Source organism: Ursus arctos, unplaced genomic scaffold (genome assembly GCF_023065955.2).
Source record: "Ursus arctos isolate Adak ecotype North America unplaced genomic scaffold, UrsArc2.0 scaffold_24, whole genome shotgun sequence".
Taxonomy (NCBI): domain Eukaryota; kingdom Metazoa; phylum Chordata; class Mammalia; order Carnivora; family Ursidae; genus Ursus; species Ursus arctos.
Genome location: NW_026622919.1, coordinates 5,539,814 through 5,555,379, shown reverse-complemented (window position 1 = coordinate 5,555,379; position 15,566 = coordinate 5,539,814). Strand labels below are relative to the sequence as shown.

The 15,566-nt window shown below is 56.2% G+C and overlaps 2 protein-coding genes across 2 annotated transcripts; both read right to left on the bottom strand.

Annotated features, from left to right (window-relative positions):
- Positions 1 to 1,104: 1,104 nt before the first annotated feature.
- On the bottom strand, positions 1,105 to 6,593 carry TRIM65 (tripartite motif containing 65). The gene is made up of 6 exons (XM_026484113.3): positions 6,164 to 6,593; positions 4,808 to 4,903; positions 4,327 to 4,560; positions 4,066 to 4,240; positions 3,902 to 3,967; positions 1,105 to 3,426 (listed from the first exon to the last, which is right to left on the bottom strand). Exons 1-6 carry the CDS (start codon positions 6,581 to 6,583, stop codon positions 2,852 to 2,854), a joined length of 1,566 nt encoding a protein of 521 aa, XP_026339898.2. The 5' UTR covers positions 6,584 to 6,593; the 3' UTR covers positions 1,105 to 2,851.
- Positions 6,594 to 8,347: 1,754 nt separating this feature from the next.
- MRPL38 (mitochondrial ribosomal protein L38) lies at positions 8,348 to 14,109 on the bottom strand. Its single transcript, XM_026484114.4, has 9 exons — positions 13,975 to 14,109; positions 13,689 to 13,868; positions 11,422 to 11,556; positions 11,137 to 11,345; positions 10,545 to 10,617; positions 10,419 to 10,464; positions 9,285 to 9,443; positions 8,907 to 9,043; positions 8,348 to 8,709 (listed from the first exon to the last, which is right to left on the bottom strand). The coding sequence occupies exons 1-9, from the start codon at positions 14,039 to 14,041 to the stop codon at positions 8,573 to 8,575; spliced, it is 1,143 nt and encodes a 380-aa protein (XP_026339899.2). The 5' UTR covers positions 14,042 to 14,109; the 3' UTR covers positions 8,348 to 8,572.
- Positions 14,110 to 15,566: the final 1,457 nt, after the last annotated feature.

The window sequence follows — 15,566 nt, the reverse complement described above, 5'->3', positions numbered from 1 at the left end:
TATCCCTTCCTGCCTGGGGAACAGCAGCCTCCAACCCAACTCCCTCAACTCCCCTGTCTTTTAAAATCTCTCCTGTCCCCCTGCCCTGCCATGGCCTGCCTGTGTGCCCATCCTCCCGATTCTGCCTCACAGAAGCCCAGATACTAGAGGAGTGGGGCAGATATGCTGGAAACACCCACAGGCTCATCAAATGTGTCCCCCTTACAAACGTTACACCCCAAAGTCCATGCTCTTTCCCCCTCTCTCCCAAGGCATTTTTTCCCGGAGAGAGGAGACAGACTTCTGTCAGAGTCAGGTCGATTGAGGGCACTTCACTTGGAACAGCTTTCCAACAATTTGCAAACGCTTGCCCCACACCTACTTGAAAAGCACAGTCTACAAAGACAGCAGTGGCATCCCATCACACGTAAATAAAAGTGAATGGTCACAACAAGGAACATTCCCACAGAACAATACGGAAAGGACAAACAGGCCTGATAAAAAGTAATATCATAGAATGAAGACCCCAAACCCTTCCCACCACAGAGGCAGAATGGGGCTGTTCTTCCTTTCTCTCCCCCTTTCAGAGCGTGGGCGCAGCCTGTCGGACATGCATGCTGGGGCTTTGGGATGGGGGGTTGTTGGTGGTGATGGTTAGAATCTGTACATGGGGATGCCGGCAATGTCAGCCACTTGACCAGCCCAATCCTGCTTCCTCCCCTGCTGGGTCTCTCAGCAACTGTCAACCCAGCTGCATAGCAAGGTGACTGCCTGGTGTGAGAGCCCTGTCCCCATGCTTGGGGAGTCCCCAAAGGAGTTCGGTGCCCAGGCCTTACCAATCAGAGGCCGGGCCCCGCCCTGAACAGAGAGCCACAGGCTGGGGGACAGAGCGTGCAGCCCTGGCTGCGGCTGGGGCCACGTTACAACGTGGGAGGGAGATGTATTTTTCACAAATACAAAAATATTTTGGGTTTTTTTTGGAGTATGTGTTTTTGCATGTGTTATCCTTTAAAAAAATACCGTAAAACAATTATTCATGAGTATATAAAACATACATGTACAGCATAAATAGTTATAAAGCCAACATCCTCGTAACTACCACCCAGATCAAGAAATGGAAAGTTCTTTTTTTTTTTTAGGTGTTCATGTTTTTTATTTTTTATTATTTTTTTAAATGATTTTTTATTATATTCTGTTAGTCACCATACAATACATCCCTGGTTTCTGATGTAAAGTTCGATGATTCATTAGTTGCGTATAACACCCAGGGCACCATGCAATACGTGCCCTCCTCACTACCCATCACCGGTCTATCCCATTCCCAAGAAGTGGAAGGTTTTAAGTAACAAAATTACAGCTGCTCTAGGCGCCAGCACCCACTTCCAGAAACACTAGCACACGGTATGTCCGGGGACTACCAGGAAAGCGGCTTCTCAGTAGGAAAAACAAAAACAAAGGAAGGCAGCACTGTCGGAGCACCTGTGCCCACCACGGCACTGAATCCCCGCGCCCGGGGTGGGGGGCGGGGGCTGAGGTTGTGCCCAGCTCCGCTGGCTGGTGGGGGCGGGCGGGGGAAGGGTCCGCCTGCCTCAAAGTTGCTTCATTTTGGCCGTTTGTGTAAAAATAAAATCTTCAAGTGCTTATTATTTTTATTATTTTTAATAGCTTTTGTGATTTATTTAAGGGGGGACAGGGAGAGGGAGAAAGGGTCTTAAGCAGACCCTGGCATCATGACCCTGAGACCACGACCTGGGCAGAAACCAAGAGTCAGATGCCCAACTGACTGCGCCACCCAGGTGCCCCTTATTATTTTTGTGTTGAGTGACTCCGCTGGGAATCCGGCCTACATACGTAGCCATGGATATGGCCAAAGCTTCCTGCTCGAAAATATTTATCGAGGTGAAATTTTTACAGCCCCAAATAAAAGAATTCCAATGTCCAATACGGGTTGCCCTGGGTGATCCACAAGCAGAGCGTCCCTGTGCAATCTTTCAAAAGCAGAAAGGGCACACAGGGGAGAGTACCCTGGGCTTTCAAAAGTCTGGGGTTCTGCCACTTTGCTTTACAAAAGACCTCCATTGGTACCTGTCTGCACTCACCAAAAGAAATCCAAAACCATGCTAATGTAGGTCTTTAACGAAGGCGAAGTGGCAGAACTTGAACTTTTGGAAAGGGGAGGATACCTGTATTAGGGAAATAAATTCTGACAGTCATTAGAAAGACTGCTTATAAGGTCATCACTCAGGAGAAAATATTAATACCATGAAAAACGGTTATGCCAAACAAAAACATGCAAAAGACACAAGTGTTTATAAAATGCGATCACAAGGATATACAGAGAAACTAAAATATACCAAAATGTTAAGGAAAAAAAAAAGAGGGAAGAAGGAGATAAACAATCACTTTTCTCTAGGCTTTCTCCAGGAACTGTCTGTGCTTCGTGCCCCTCCCCCGCCGCCCGTCCTTTGATCTACGTCACCCTCACGGGAGGCCGGCCGTGGAATGTGTATCTGCACCACTCTGTGTGGTGAGGCCCGAGCTGTGCACGCTCTCCCGCAGGGCCAGGAGCCCACAGGCGCTGCATCAGCCTCGCCGGCCAGGCAGCGCCTCGAAGTGGGCTCTGCTCGGGCGGGGTCCTCCCGTTTCAGTCTCTTCCTAGTCCCCGTGCCCTTCAACGACGCTGGAAGGGTGAACTCCAGTTTGAGGGCTCCCTCCCACCTCTCTTTCCAAGTGGCCCAGCCTAGTTCTGAGTCGATTTTCTGGCCCCATGATAGCTGTGGCCTCAGGTCCCCAAGTTAGGGGCTGGGCAGCTTTTGGGTGCACAGGTGCGGTGGCACACGTTCCTGGCCCCGAGCTCTACACTGTGTCTTCCTCAGCTGGGCCCTGATGCCTCTTCCTGGAGCTCCGGAGGGAGTGTGGCCTCAGGCTGGTGGCACAGGGTCAGGGTCCTACCCTCCAGGAGCCAGAAGACAGGGTAGAGGGGCCGAGTGAAGACGGCATGGAAGGTATGCAGGGGCTGGGCCTGGGGCTCCAGACTGTAGAAGGTGAGGCAGCCAGAGGCCATGTCCAAGTCCATGCCCAGGAGCCGCCCCGACACCCCTGGGAGGAGCTGGGCCTCCCCGTTGTGCCAAGCCTGCACCCTGTCCTCCTGAACACAGAGCCCCCAGGAGCTTGGCCCGCGCCCGATGTTGTCTGTGTGGGGCCCCCGCTTGTGCCGTGTCAGGTCTGCATAGGCGACGCCCAGGGTCACTGAGTGGTTAGATGCACGCACCTCCCAGTAGTGTCGCCCGTTCTGGAAGCTCTGGGCACACCGCACCTGCCAGAGCTCGAAGCTGCTTGGTCCGGCCAGGTCCCGGGGCTTGTGACGGTGCTTCACCTGCTGGTCCTGCCGAGACAGGTACAGGTGGCAATTGGCACTGTCCGGATCGAAGGTCAGATTGCGGTAATCTGTCAGGGACAGACGGACGGAAGGTGAGCGGGCAGGGACCCGTGCATGTCCACCGTCCCGTCCCCAGCGGGAGAGAGGCCACTGGAGCTCCGCCAGCACAAAGCCACTCATCTGTCAGCAAGCGGTGCCGTCAGCACAGCAGGCAGCCTGCGAGTGGAACCTTCCCTTCACCTCACTTCAAAGATGAAGAAACTGACGCTCCCCGAGGTAACCTAACTTGGCAACAAGTGGCAGAATCATAACCGATCCCAGGTTTGCGGGCCCAGAATCTCCTTACTCGATGTATTGGTTCCACGTGTAAGAGGCTGACATCCTACGACAGATGTGCGGTGGGGAGGGGGGGTGTGTGGAGCAGACATCCTGGGCAGGGCAGTCACAGCACGTGCCCCCCCACAGGTACACCCCCAGCCACAGTGTGCACACGAACGCACAATGCACACACGCATATGCACACACACGGGCCGGTCTCCTTACTCTGCCAGAGCTTCCTCCTCAGTGGACAAACCGGGCTTGGGCCTGGTGCCAGGGGACCTGGGGCCTCTAGGAGGCAAAGAAGCATTAGGGCGGTGATGGGGAGGGGAGCTCGTGGGGGGCAGAGTCCTGACCCCCTTTCCCACCTGCGGTGGGGTCAGCCTTACCCACGGGGCCCAAATCGGCAGCCTCAGCTGGTGCCCTGGGGTGGGCCCCCTCATCCAGGAGGAGACCACACAGCCGGCTCAGTGACTCCTTCAGGCCAGCCAGCTGCTGATCTTCGTCCCACTGCAGAGGAGTCAGAGGCCCGAGAGGCCCCGGGGGTGCCAGGAGCTGCGATTCCTGAGCCCCAGGGAACAGTTGTAGTGAGCCTGTGCGCCAGGTGCAGGACGATGGTTCCCCCAACCTGCTGCCCTGAGGCCTGGTACCTGGAGGAAGGTCTGGTCATCCAGCTGCTCCAGGAGGTCCCGGACCCTGCAGTCATAACGAGTCAGGGCCTCCAGGTGGTCCCGCAGTCGCTGTTCTCCATCCTGGGCCTGTGCTAGCACCTGGGTCTCGGCCACCTTGATGTCCTTCAGTGCCAAGGCCTGTCGCATCTCCAGGGCCTGCAGCAGGCCGCTGAACTTGCCAGAGATCATGGAAGCCAGGGTGCGGGCTGAGCTCTGTGGGTGAAGGAGTGGCTTAGGGTGGCCAGGGCCAAGGCTGGCCACTGGGCTGAGGGTGGGGGATGTGGGGAGCCAGGGTCCCTGGAACCTTTCCCTGCACCCTGCTCAGTCCCTCCCTCCCTGCTGCCCAGAGGCATTTTCAAGGTAGGTCATACCTACTACCCAGGGTCCCAGGCAGTGACTGGTGGCTGCCTGAAGGTCACAGCATGAGGATGAGGTGGGGTAGGACAGACAGGCCACGTACCTGGATCTGGCTGCTTTGCTGCTGCAGTTCCTTCAGCTGCCTCTCAGCCTGGGTGACCTGCTGCTGGCTGACCTCCAGCATGGCTCTCAGCTGGGCCTGTGGTGCACACCAGGGAACAAGAGACAAGAGGGGACCAGGGATGGCTCTGAAGTCCTCCCCTCAATCAACAAACAGCTGAGATGTGGGGCATCCCCTCCTCGTGCCACCCCAGGCAAGGCTGACCCGTGGGCCCACACACAGAACATGGGCCTTGGTCTGAGCCCGGGTGAACTGGGTCAGAGTCCCAGGGAGACACAGACAAAGCCCGTTCCCAACCTGGAGCAGGGAGGTACACAGGCAGAGCAGAGGCCTTGGGCTTTAACCCTGACCTCCAGTTCCTCTTGCAGGCTGAGAACCTGGAGGAGAGCACCCACCATCTCTGGGCTGAAATTCCACCCTGCACTACCCCGGGTCATTAAATGGTGGAAGTGACACTTCTGGCTTCGGCAGCCTTGCAGGGAAGGGGTGACAAGTCAAAGCACCAAAGCTATTTGACCAGTGGGCAGTGTGGTACATGTACAGGGTGGGTTCTTCCAAATGCCTGGCCAGCCCTCAGCCCCAGCTCTGGGCATGGGGGAGACGAGGGCACCCCTATTTGTGACTCCTCTGTACCCCTGAGGGTCAGGATGTTGTGCTTTTGTGGGAGCAGGACAAAGCATCATTCACGGCCCCTGGTCAACAGCCTGTTTTCCTTCTGCTTCTCCAGGCCATACTTTATGAGGCACGGGCCATCACGATCCCCACTTCACAGATGAGAAAACAGGACAGAGAAATTGATAACCTGGCCAAAGCCATCAGATCTTCCTAAGCCCAATGTCTTTGTCCAGGCCCCATGGTCTCCAGCGTTGTACAATGTGCCACAGGCAGGAAGTGTGGAGGGGGCAGTCTCCCCTAGTTCCTCCTGACTGTCCCCCAGGAATGCGCCTCTGTCCTCTCACACCCCAAATCACTTTGCCTGCCACTCCTTCCCTCCTTGTTGCTGTCACCTGCCGGCCGGCGCCACCCACTTTCATGCTCAGATTCTCAGCAGTAACATCTCATCCTCATTCTGACTTCTGAAGCCACAGGGGTATCCTCCGACACTGGCTCTCGGCTCCTTGACATCCTCACCTGCAGAACCTTTTCCTTCACTCCATTTCAGCCACTCAGTCCTGGGGTCTCACCCTGGGCCTGTCACCAGCTCCGAAATCTCTATTCCAAGCACCTGTTTTCTCCTTTTATTCGGGAATACACAAAAACATCCCAAAGCCGCCTCCTGCTTAAGCTGCCCACCCCAGCCCGGGAGCCGAGAGACAGGGCAGGGCACCCCGGTGTCACCTCGCGCTCCCGACGCTCGGCGTCCACCAGCGCCCGCTCGTGGAGGCGACACTCGTTCACGGTGCACGCGCTGCATATGCAGCGACCCTCGGTGCGACAGAAGAGGTCGAGTGGCCGCCCATGCCGGGGGCAGCGCGCACCCAGGGCGGAGCCAGGTGCCCGGGCAGGGTCGGGGTCGGGGGTCGGGGCGGGTCCGGCCCGCATCGCCTGGAGAACGGCGCTGAGCGCCACGTTGCGGCGCAGCTCGGCGCCCTCGGGGAAGGGCTTCCGGCACTCGGGGCACGCCTTGTCGCAGCGGCGCCCCCAGTCCCGGATGCACGCCCCGCAGAAGTTGTGGCCGCAGGACAGCGTCACCGGCTCCTGGTAGAGCCCCAGGCAGATGGAACAGGTCAACTCGTCCTCCAGCTGCAGCGCGGCCATGGCGGCGGCGGCGGCGCAGGAGGGCGGTACCTCCGAAAATGGGCGGTGCGGGGCGCGGCTCGGGGGCGGGGCCTACAGGAATGGGCGGGGCGGTGAGGGGCGAGCCCTCCGGGGGTGCGGGCGGTGAGGCGCGGGGCGGGGGCGAGGCCTCCGAGAGAGGGTGGGAGGTACGAGGCGCGGTGGGGACGGGGAGGAGCGAGTGCCGGGCTAGCTGTAGCAGAACGGGTCTTGCCTCCCCCACCAAGAGTACGTGGGCCCTCGCTGCTCCCACCTTCTCCCCCCTGAGCAGGCTCCGAGCCACCCTTGCTGCCAAACGCCGCCCCAGGATGGGAGTTGGGGTCTGGTTCTCGGTGGTCCCACCCAGGGAGTTCCGTACCTTTTCCCCAAACCCTCGTTAAGCAGCTCCTGTGTAGGGGAGCGGCCCCCCGCCTCCAGGGTGCAGAACCTTTGGGAAACCCGTTGGGCCTCGGAACCTCTTCCTGGCTGAGGGCCCCCGCGGAACCCCTTCTGGGCCCCTCATCTGTAAACCTGGACAACAGCAGCTATTTCCCAGCAGTTTTGGTGATTAAATGAGACTGCACGAGGTTGCGCCGGTCAGTAAGAGCACTGGGCACACAGCTCATGCTCCTTATAGGATCTCCTGCCAGAAGATTCTCTGCTGCCCTTTTCCTTGAGCTGTTTCAGGCATTTGCCAGATTGGGGTGTCTCCTTTCTCTAAGCTACGCCAAATTTTGGTGCTTTTAAAGTAAACAGTGAGGTGGAAATTTCTGGTCACCAACACAGAGACCAATCGACAGTGTTTTTTTTCATAACCCCACTTTAGTGGAAACCCAAAGCAACGATTCAACTGCTTTTCGAATCCACTCTCCGTGTGCGCCCCCTGCTGGGCAGTTCCTTGTTTGCAGGTGGGAGCTCTTCGTGAAACTCTTTTTTTTTTTTTTTTTTTTTAAGATTTTATTTATTTATTTGAAAGAGAGAGCAGAGAGAGAGAGCACACAAGGGGCGGGGAAGTGTCAGAGGGAGAGGGAAAAGCAGACTCCCCGCAAAGCAGGGAGCCCAATGCAGGGCTTGATCCCAGGACCCCAGGATCATGACCTGAGCCAAAGGCAGACACAACCAACTGAGCCACGCAGGTACCCCTGGAACCTCACTTTTTATAGAGGATTAGCAGAGGGGAAGGGTCCTTACTCTAACCCACCTGCCATGGGCCAGTGTGCTGGCCAAAGTGAGTTGATGGAGGGTTAGTTCTCCTTGTTTTTCTAACCAACCTGGCCTAATTTTGAGACAGAGTACCCTCTCACTGCAATGCAACATTCGGTCTTCTTTGTTGTAATAATACGGGAAGCTCCTCTTCCTGGGAGAGGAAGGTCTTCTCTTGACTGGCTACACAGAGACGAGAAATAATACTCTAACCACCCAGCAAGGGTAGAGGGGCTTCCTGGGCCCAGAGGTCTCAGACCTGCTTCTCATTCAGAGCACCCCAGCCCATTGCCAGGAGCCTGCCACCAACCATGCTGTGAATATCCAGCAAGGGGCCAATGCTCAGAGCTGGCAACGCTCTTTCAAGAGATCTATGCAAGCAGCCAAGTCCCACTGCCTTTCTTCTGGACCCGTCTCGACACTTGATCTCAGGGCCCGACACCCTTCAGAGGCAGAGTGGAGGGGGTCACCTCCCGAGGCAGAAGGCAGTTCTCTTTCCATCCATGAAGGATTACAGATCCATCGTGGGGTTGGAGCGCTCCCAGAACACAGACCCAGACCAGCTACAGCAAAAATCATCTTTATTCACATCTTCTACCCCTGCCACCACCCTCAGAGAGCTCTTTTCATTCTCAAACCCTGGGCTTGCTGGGAGGACCACAAAGGGACTGCCTCAGGCAGGGCCTAGAAGCCCACAGCCCGGACCAGTGGAGCTGTGTCTTTATTGCTCCTGCTGGTGGAGCCTGAGAGGCCCGGTTCACTTTCTGAGGTGGGTAGCACTCTGGCCACTTAGTAGATGCCATAGGTGGGTTCGTGACTGTCCCTGTACCGGTCCAGGTAGCGCAGGGGCTGCCGGTGGGGGAAGCGCTTCTGCTTGGGGTGGTAAGAGGGTGGCCGCACAAATTCAAACACGGGCTCCTGCATGTCTGCAGGAAGAGGGGGTATGGGTGTGGACTGATGCTGGACTGAGCCCCCTTTCCCTCATCTGTTAGCCTGGGACTGCCTAGCCAGCCCACCCAAGAGTGGCATGCCTCCCAGTGGCACTTCTCCCTGGTAGGTCAGAAGAGGTCTGTGAGCTCGGGCCAGCCGCCCCTGCCCTGCCCCCAGCCCACTCTGGCCTTACCCAGAAGCTGGTGGAAGATGTGGGTGACCGAATCATCCCAGCGGCACTGGAAAAAGGCCAGGCCAGCTGGTGTCATGGCTTCCTGGTGCTTCTTGTAGAAATCAAAAGTGTGGAAGGTCCGCTGGGCAAGCTGGTAGCTATAAGAAGATGGGGAGCACTTAAGAGCAGGGAATAGGGCATCAGAGCCCCACACCCCTCCTCTAGCCCCACAAGCAATCCTGAGAAGCCGCTTAGGATCTACCTAGCACAACTACCTTCCTGCCCATCTCAAGCCTAAGTTGAGACAGGAGAACTGAGCAGGACAGAACATTCCGGGGAATGTGGCATAAGAGGGGAGAGGGAATGTGTATGGGGGGTGGGGGGTGGGGCGCAGATTACCAGGGTGAGGGCCGGGTGTCCCCAGAGAAGTCAATCGGCTTATCCTGCTTGAAGAGCAGGAAGGCAAAGCGGTGGAAGCCAGAGCCTCGGGCAGGGAATGGGGGCAGGTAGGGACAAGTCTCCTGTCCTTCAGCCACGCTGTTGCCTGGGATGTTGGTTCTGGCGGGAGGAAGAGTATCAATGAATTATCAAGGAAGGCGGCAGCGGCAGCACTGCCATCTGCATACTCCCTAGAGAGGGACGCATCCCCTGGGAGGACACACCCTAAAATGGTCTTCATCCAACAGTTACGCAGGAGGCACCCCTCTGCAAACCCTCGGACAGGAGGGGCTCAGAGGCTGGGGAAGGGAACAGGAGGGGCTCAGAGGCTGGGGGCAGGGGTCCTAGAGATGGTCAGGGAGAAAGTGATGTCTAGCAGCCCATTTACTAGGCCGTGGGGAGTCGGCGGGGCCACCATGGCCATTCAGGCTAGAGAGCCACACCACCTCTGGGCTGCATCTGGTTCCTGAAGGCCGTAGGGTTTGTCAGGGAGCGTTTGCCCAACCCGACACCAGGATGGCCACTGTACCTGCCCCACATAGAACTCCCCAGAAGGTCCTGCTGCACAGACTGGTAACTGCAGCTGACTAAAGATCTAAAGATGATAGAAACCAGCCTCCCAGTCACTAGCCCCAATGATCCAGAAGTCCTACAGCTGGGGTCAGCTGCCTGACCTCTGCCACCCTGGCGCCACAGCCCAAGGCCACTGAGAAAACAAATGCAGCACAGCTTGGGCAGTCACAGCTGCCAGAGGCCTCTCACCATCCTTTTCCCATCTGACTGTCACAGAGCCCCTCAGCGTGGCTAAGGCATGGGGTGGCATCAACCTAGATTTACAGATGAGGAAATGAGTTCAGGGAGACCAAGAGGCCTGTGGGAACAGCCAAGGCCTACTGCCTGCTTTTTCTTCTGGACCTGTCTTCAGCCAGTGGATCACAGAGCTCTTGACAGCATCAGGAAGCAGAGGTGAGGGGCCACTCCCCGGGGTGGGAGGTTAATAATCCAAAGTGCACAGTGAATCCACGGTGGAGTTCTTTCCAGGATACCAGGGCCTCCTCACATGCCTCTGACCCTTCCCCCAGCCCAGGTACTCACACCAGCCAGTGGACGTATTCAGCATCCGGCTCCAGCAGGTGTCCATCTGCACACAAACAGACCCCACTAACTGCCGGCCCCGCTGCCCTTCCCGCCGGGCCCCGCCCCAGCTCCGCAGACACCTACCCAAGTTGGTGAGCAGCAGTGTCCACATGGAGCCCTTGTCTGCCTCATAGGTCACCTCTGGGGCCTGCGCAGCCTGGTGGGGAGACAACAGGGAAGGTGTCACCCCCAGGTAAACAGACCTTCTGGCGGGCAGGAGTCTGAGGGAGCTTTGGAGAAGGGAGAGCCCACTCTGATCCAAATGTGCTTGACGGTCCTTTGAGGGGCAGGTCAGCAAAGAGAAGCTTATAGAAGGAACCCTGCAGAGGTGCCTGGCCAGCTCGCTATCTGAACCACAAGGTGGCCCTCCCATCAATGCACGGGCTAGGAGGACTCTGATGACAGGGACTAGCGGCAGGAGTATGTCAAGATGGAGCTTCTTTTTCTTTCATCTTATAGTCCTTCCTTTGTAATTACCATGGTGTTGTTTACCAGGAAACCAAAAGGGGGGAGATGGAGAACGAACCCCAAACCAGCCTACACAGGTACCATGCTTACGCCCTTAACCACCATAAAAACCACCTCTGTAAGAGCTTTCAAAAAGGAGCTGTGTGTGGTCCCGTGGTGGAGTGTGTCTGTACATGCAGTGTGGGGAGGGGCACAAGTGAGCAGTTACCTCCGTTGGAGTGACCTCATTGCCGTGGTACACGGGCACCAAGTCATCGTCACCCACAGCATAGGCCACATGCAGGGGGACTCGGGGCACGAAGGTGGCGCCACGGAACAGGTCTCGATAGAGGCCATAGTACTCAGCCAGGCGCTGCTTGTGGTAGGGGCCACAGGTCTTCTCCCACTCGGCCCGCACAGCCTCCAGCGGGATGCGTGCTGGTAAGGAATGATGCCGGTTAGGATGCAGGGTGGGGGCAGGGACATGGGGGGGGGCTCCCCTGAGAGGGCTTACCTGTGCGGAGGCGGGCAGCTCGCTCCTCCTCTGAGTTGGCACGCAGCTCCCGGAGGACACGTTTTCGCTCCAGCAGCTGGTGGGCCCGGCAGACCTTGGGTGGTGGCAGCCCAATGTCAATCTTGTCTTTGGGATCTGGGGAGGGAAGATATGTTGGAGAAAGTGGGATCAAGCTGCCAGTCCCTACCTAGTCCTCTCACTTGCCCAAGTTCTGCTGGTAAAGCTTACCCTTTAATTCACAAAACTAAACCCTACTGTGCAGTCTGCTTCACAAACCCAGACAGGGTCCAACTGTTAAGCAAACTGGATTCGACTTGAGATTGCATTTTCTGATCCCTAAACCAAGTCACACCGTCTAGGTCAAATACAGGTGGATAGACGATCATCTCAATTATGGTTGGGATGACCTTCAAGCCTGTTCACACCTGGCCATGGACATCCATGTGAGTCCTTGGTAGAATTAGCTGAAGCTATAAAGACTTAAAAGAAGCATTTCTCATACTTTAATGGACTCACCATACAAGTCACCTGGGAAATTTGTTAAAATTCAGATTCTGAATCAGCAGGTCAGTGTGGGGCCTGAGATTCTGCATTCCTAACAAGCTCCTAGGTAATGCCTGTGCTGCTAGTCTCAGAACACACTTTGAGTAACAAGGCCCAGGAAGATTTTTGATCCAATACTTTTTCCATTTACATTAGACGCTAACAATAAGTAAGATGCGTTGAACCCTCATCAAAGATGCATTTGTCTAAAAAAAATCCAATGGACTGCAGCCTTTAATACAACAATTTCGTGACAGACACAGTTATTTTACACTGAGGAAACTGAAATTCAGGCAAGTCACTCTGAGACAGGGAAACTGAAGGACTCCATAAAAATACGCTTTTTGCTCCTTTTCCTGCTTCTTTTTTTAAGTAAACTCCATGCCCAACATGCGGCTTGAACTCACAACCCTGAAATCAAGAGGTGCATGTTCTGCCAACCGAGCCAGCCACACACCCCTTCCTGTTTCTGTTTTTGCTAGGACCCACAGCCCCACTTTACAGATGCCTCTTAATACCTCTTGTAAGAACAAGGAATTAATGATTTCTTTAGAAGAAATATCATCTAGGGGCGCCTGGGTGGCTCAGTCAGTTAAGGGTCTGAGGTCATGATCCTGGGGTCCTGGGCTCCCTGCTCAGCAAGAAGTCTGCTTCTCCCTCTCCCTTTGCCCCTCTCCTCTGCTTATGCTCTCTCTCAAATAAATAAATAAAGTCTTAAAAAAAAAAAAAAAGAACAGATAACATCTAAGGAAGGACCAGGTGAGAATGACCGCACAAAGCCACAGTATGTGTGTTCCAGACCACCAGCTCCAGACATCTCAATGCCAAGACACCCTGGCTCCAAGGAATAACACTTGCGCCCTTATCTTTGTTCTAACTGGTTCCTGGATGCCTGAGAGGTCATGTGCACCAGACCACAATCCTCAAGAAAAAAACCCCAAGCCCCAAGCAAAGAGGAGACTCCCTCCTTTCCGAATCTCCCAAACACACTGTCTGTACCTGCACTCTTTCTATACCTTCCATAAACTCTGCTTTCACCTTCTGCTGGCTCAAGTTTGATTTTTATCCTGCGTGCATCAAGGATCCTTCTCTAGGTCCCTGGACCTGGCCTGCCAGCATCAACTCCTAAGAAGCTGACTTGGGTTTAAATCAGTAATGTGGATTCTATCCCTGTGTCTTCAACCATCATAAAACTGCCTCCCTAAATGCTTTCCAAAAGGATGTACACAGGAAGTAGGTCGCTCAAGGGCAGGATCCCCGGGTCACTTTGCCTAGAGCTTTCAATCTCATTCAGGAAAGAGCTGCACACCTATGTGCCAAGCACTACGCGGGTGCAAGGATCAAATAGCGGTCAAGGCAGGCAAGATCCCAGTCCTTAGGGATCCCACTCCAGGGAGAGGGCCAGTGAAAAGAAAGTCAGGATAGGGTGTGGCCAGGGCTACACACGGGATTTTAGGAGCACAAATGGACTTTCTAACACGGAATGGGAGGGTGGGGAGAAGTCTGGAAAGGATTTTAGGAGTATAAGATGGAACTCTTAACAGCGGGGGAAGGGAATTTTCCAAGTAGAAGAACCAAAGGTGTGAAAAATCCTGGTGGGACTAAACGGCCCACGGTGCGCACGTGGGCGCTGACAGGCCCCCTCCGCTAGTGCTCGGGGAGGAGGCCGGCTGCCCCCCCGCCCCCTGGTCGCGAGGCCGGGGCCCACAGCGCCCGCTCCGGACCTGACTCCTCCACGAAGTGCTCCCGGTAGGTCCGCCACCAGTGCGGTTTCCGCGCCTCCTGCTCCGCCCGGCGCCGGTAGCGGTCGAAGCTGCGGTATTTCTCCAGCCGCTCCAGGTTGGTCACATCGATGTCCTCGTTGGGCATCGGCCCCAGAGGGGCGGTTCGGCGGCCGAGGGTGGCTGCGGGCAGACAGCGGGACGTGAGGCCAGGGGCAGACGCTGTCTCGAGCCCCCGGGCTCGGGCTATACGGGGACCTCCAAGAGCCCCCCACCTCAGAACCCTCACCAGAGGTGCTGAAGCCCCGCCACCTCCGACTTCCATACAGCGTAGCTCGCCACCAGGGCGCCGCCATCTTTCCCACCCGCAGAGGTGGCCGGAGCAGCGCCTGAGCGCCCCGCCAAGCCCCGCCCCCGGGCTCGCGTCCTGCGAGCCACGCCCCCACCCGGGCTCCAGATCCCTCCTTCCTGGGAGGCACGAGCTGCTTCCTCCCGTCGGGCGGGGGCGGCGGTCTCCGGAAGTGCCCGGTGGCCGGCGGCGGAGCTGTGGGCGGTCGGGCCCCTGGCCGCTGTCGACCACCAGGAGGCGGCATACACCGCGGCCTGCCCCTCTGCAGCGGACACCGAGGATCTCGGGGCACAGCGGCAAGCGGCATGCTAGCCGATGACCCCCGCTGGCTTGGTTTTCTCCGACAGTCCTTACTTTTAAGAAACACTTGTTCTCTCACGGTCCTAGAACGCTCCAAGAATGGGCTCACTTGGAATTTAACTGTTTGAAAGGCGTAGCACGGATTCCCACATGTATCAACTAGAGGCAAATAACAAACACGGATGAGTCCTGAAGTGGAAGTAATGTGCCGCCACCCCCCCCCCCCCGCCCCCAGCCCTGGGAAAAGGACCAGCAGGTACACAGCTGTGTGGCCCTCTGCTGTCTGTGACCTGGGGTAAAAGTTGATGGAAGGGGAGAAGCAAGCTGCCTCCGCACCTTAATGCCAGGGGCAGTGATACGGAGCAGTTACAGGCACTGAGTAAAGTATTACAACCCAAGGGCAGTGGAGCATCTCTACGTGGCTGTTTCAAGTGACAGCACCCAGTTGCCCAAGCCAGAAACCTGGGGATCCTTCACACGTCTTCCTTCCTGACCCTCCAAGTCAGGCATCAGGTCCAGTGGGGGTCACTTTTTCATGATCCCTCACTGCCACACCAGGTAGTGCTGTCCTCAGTCTCCCCCGCACCACTGCAAGCAGTCTCCAACCCCGTCCCCTCCAGTGTGTTCACTCCACAGCCACCGTGCAGTTTCTAAAGCGCAAATATAGGGCACCTGGGTGGCTCTCGGTTGGGCATTTGCCTTCAGCTTAGGTTATGATCTGAGGGTCCTTGAATGGAGCCCATCATCCGGGTCACTGCTCAGCAGGATGTCTGCTTCTCCCTCTCCCTTTGCCCCTCCCCCCAGTTCATGCTCTCTCTCTAATAAATAAAACTTTTTTAAAAAAAGATTTTATTTATTTGACAGAGAGAGACAGTCAGCGAGAGAGGGAACACAAGCAGGGGGAGTGGGAGAGGAAGAAGCAGGCTCCCAGCAGAGGAATGCCTAGATCATGCCCTGAGCCGAAGGCAGATGCTTAACGACTGAGCCCACCCAGGCACCCCTAAATAAATAAAATCTTAAAAAAAAAAGGACAAATGTAGTCTCACAATTTAAAACAGTGAGTACGTACCCACTGCCCTGAAGATAAACGAGGCCATACAGACCTGCTTCCTCATTCTACACTCATTTCTCTTTGTCTTGAAGGCCAAGCTCGCCCCTGTGGGTCTCCCTGCTGGGTGATTCCGTCTGTCAGGGGACTAAGTCAATGCCAGCTGCTCCCAGGCTGTGCCCGT